Raw genomic sequence first — 2,751 nt, forward strand, 5'->3', positions numbered from 1 at the left:
GTCGTGGCGCTCCTCTGCGGCGCCGGTGGTCACCGCGGACCACACGCCCGCAACCTGCAGCTTGACCTGGATAAAAGGGACCACTCCATGTAGTTCGCGTGCGTGAGGACCATGGATGACAAAGAGGTCTCGCTCTCCCGCACAACCCGCTCGACGATGCGGAACTCGCCGCTGCCGCCGCCCGTCGGGCGCGGCACAGGTGCTGTGGACAGCGGCGTCTTTGGCGGCGACTTCGTTCCGCTCTTGTTCTTCTTCTCCTCCTCGCTATCCGACATGGTTCACCGCGGATCGGACACAGCCGGCCACCAGAGAGTGGATCGAACACCACGGCTTTGATGCCAATTATTGTTGTCAAGACGAGCGATCGAGCGAAGAAGATCAGAGGGAGAGAGCGATGAACACGAACTGGAGAGAGAGTGGTTTCTGTGCTGCCATCCAGCTTTTCTGTTCTGTTTTTATTCCTTTATGAGATTACACAAAGAAGCTAACTACCTCCCGGCTGGGCTGCCATGATCTGCATCTGTCGCCCCATGCAACCCTCCACTGCGTGCGTGCATGCGCATGTCACATCCCGACCATGCACAAGCATTATTTGAACCAGAAAAATTAAAGCTACTACACTGCGTGAGATTAGTCTAGGCATAACACTGGGCACGACCGAAAGGAATTTCCGAACCACAGTGGGCTTGCCGATCTTGTCACCCATAAACTCAAGTTGAGTGACCAGAGAGGACAGACGCATACCGAATTCGTCGATGCTCTCGGTCGCCGAACTTGATCACCTCCTACTGGCAACGGAGCGATGTCGCTCTAGCCTTGGGTATGCCGCTCACGCCCAGGTGCATCGTCTCGATCGTGCCCCAGGTGTGCATTGTCATGGCATTCAAGGCGAGCGTGGAGACCATATCGAGTGGCACCGATCACAGTAGGCACTCCATCGTCATGCGATACGTCTCGCGCTCCGTGGTCCCATCATTGATGGCTACCCAGAGCTGGCGCGCCTCCCGCATGACTTGCATAGGAGGGCTTAACCGTCGGAGTTGGTGCACGGTAGCATTGGCCACGTGCCACCCGTGTCGCGCACGACGCGTTGGTGAACAACCATCGCACCGCTGCCGTTGCTGTTCTGCGTCTCTGTCCCGCTCTTCTTCGGGCTGCTAGGTCCCGTCATCACAGGTCACGAGCAACCAATCTCTGATGCCAATTGCGAGACGAACCCCGCCCTAAGTAACTCCGGCGATCACCGGAGCAGTGGAAGAGAGAGAGAGAGAGAGAGAGAGAGAGAGATTATATTTGCACTGCGAACAACTTTGCAGGTTTTCTATTTATTCTCCTTTTATTTTCAGTCTTTATTTATAGACACTAACAGAAACAACGGAAAATGGGGCACGATCGGGCCGCGAGTGCCGCCATCCCAGCATCCCCATTCGACACCCTTCATGGCGCCATGACCGTTTAGTCGTGCCATCCCACGATCGGGTCAGGGCGCCGCACAACTAGCTAGCTACGGCCGAGGCGCAGCTCGGTTATTTAACTGACGAAACTGAAGAAAAACAGCTACTGTCGAAACTGAACTTTTCAACACCTAAAACCCTGCTGAACCTGAAGTTTAAGCAGCAACATAGTCCACATGTACATAATTGTTATGTACATATACCAACCACAATCAGGCTACCGTACACAGGGCGTCGAAAACGACCAACGTCTCTTCTCGTCTTTCAAGGAACGTGGAATCAATTGTGGTTTGAAAGGACCGACGCAGAAACCTTCTTCAAGGATGAACACACTTTGGAGATGTCTGATTCCGTGTGACCAGCTGATACGAACAGGCGGATCCCAACCGGGAGCTTGCACCTGTCCAAAGTTGACCTTTTGGATGGGACCACGAAAACTGAATCTTCCTTCAAAGCCTGGTGGAGAAACTATGCATGAATACAAGCTTATGAACATTCATGCTAGTTGCATCTCCAATTCTAACTTACCTGCCCGGCAATGGTTTCAAGAAGATCTAGGTCAGTGGCCAGAGAACCTGTCGATTTATTCAGCTTGAGGAAGACAATAGGTGACAGAACATGGCTAGAAATCTGAAGCCCCGGTGTACCTGACAGTCCTGCAATCAAATCAAATACATCAAGGTGGGTGACCATACAACAGGTAGCAGGCTTATACCATGAGTTCCGCGACTGTAGTACTAGTTAAGTGTCAAGAGAAGCATCTTTACCTTTATGCAGAAGAGCAACATTGCTCCTTAGTTTGGTCAGAACTGAAGGATTCTCTTCCAGGTAGTTGACAGCAGAAATTGCAGCACTGGCAAGATAGGGCGGCAAAGAGGCAGAGAAGACATAGCCAGCGCTGCTTAGACGCTGCAAAAATGTAACACCTTAATCATCCAAATCTCCAAATGTTTAACAACAAAAATTCAGTTTATCTCAACTGATGTTTTAGCAATCTGAAATTGCATCTACCTGATGATCAACAACTCTGGCGCTTCCTGTGCAGAAGCCACCGTCACTAGCTAATGCATTTCCCATTGCAGCAGTGATGATATCAATTTTGTCAATCTGCACAATGTTAGGAAATTTCAGAAATAGAAAGAACAAGGCTAGGAGTAAGCACCAAACACTCACTGGAACCCCATAATGTTCAGCAAGGCCCCTTCCAGACTTGCCAAGCACACCAAACGAATGGCTCTCCTCCAGAATAACACGGAACCTATATTTGTCCCTCAGCTTGATTATCTCATCCAAGGGG

The 2,751-nt window shown here is 50.9% G+C and overlaps 1 protein-coding gene across 1 annotated transcript; it reads right to left on the reverse strand.

Moving 5' to 3' along the window:
- Window positions 1-1,304: 1,304 nt before the first annotated feature.
- On the reverse strand, window positions 1,305-2,744 carry LOC119343384 (long chain base biosynthesis protein 1a-like). Its single transcript, XM_037614361.1, has 5 exons — window positions 2,628-2,744; window positions 2,466-2,561; window positions 2,222-2,363; window positions 1,983-2,110; window positions 1,305-1,910 (listed from the first exon to the last, which is right to left on the reverse strand). Exons 2-5 carry the CDS (start codon window positions 2,529-2,531, stop codon window positions 1,734-1,736), a joined length of 513 nt encoding a protein of 170 aa, XP_037470258.1. The 5' UTR covers window positions 2,532-2,561; window positions 2,628-2,744; the 3' UTR covers window positions 1,305-1,733.
- Between the last annotated feature and the right edge of the window lie 7 nt (window positions 2,745-2,751).

The sequence above is a fragment of the Triticum dicoccoides genome, unplaced genomic scaffold (genome assembly GCF_002162155.2).
Source record: "Triticum dicoccoides isolate Atlit2015 ecotype Zavitan unplaced genomic scaffold, WEW_v2.0 scaffold125178, whole genome shotgun sequence".
NCBI classification, from domain to species: Eukaryota; Viridiplantae; Streptophyta; class Magnoliopsida; order Poales; family Poaceae; genus Triticum; species Triticum dicoccoides.

What these genes read in the sequence shown, in the direction of transcription:
- LOC119343384 (XM_037614361.1), bottom strand. Translation starts at nt 2,531, where the DNA reads ATGGGAAATGCATTAGCTAGTGACGGTGGCTTCTGCACAGGAAGCGCC. An exon ending in CCAGAGTTGTTGATCATCAG is followed by an intron (nt 2,364 to 2,465) that starts GTAGATGCAATT and finishes ACATTTTTGCAG; the next exon opens with CGTCTAAGCAGCGCTGGCTA. An exon ending in TTGAAACCATTGCCGGGCAG is followed by an intron (nt 1,911 to 1,982) that starts GTAAGTTAGAAT and finishes TTTCTCCACCAG; the next exon opens with GCTTTGAAGGAAGATTCAGT.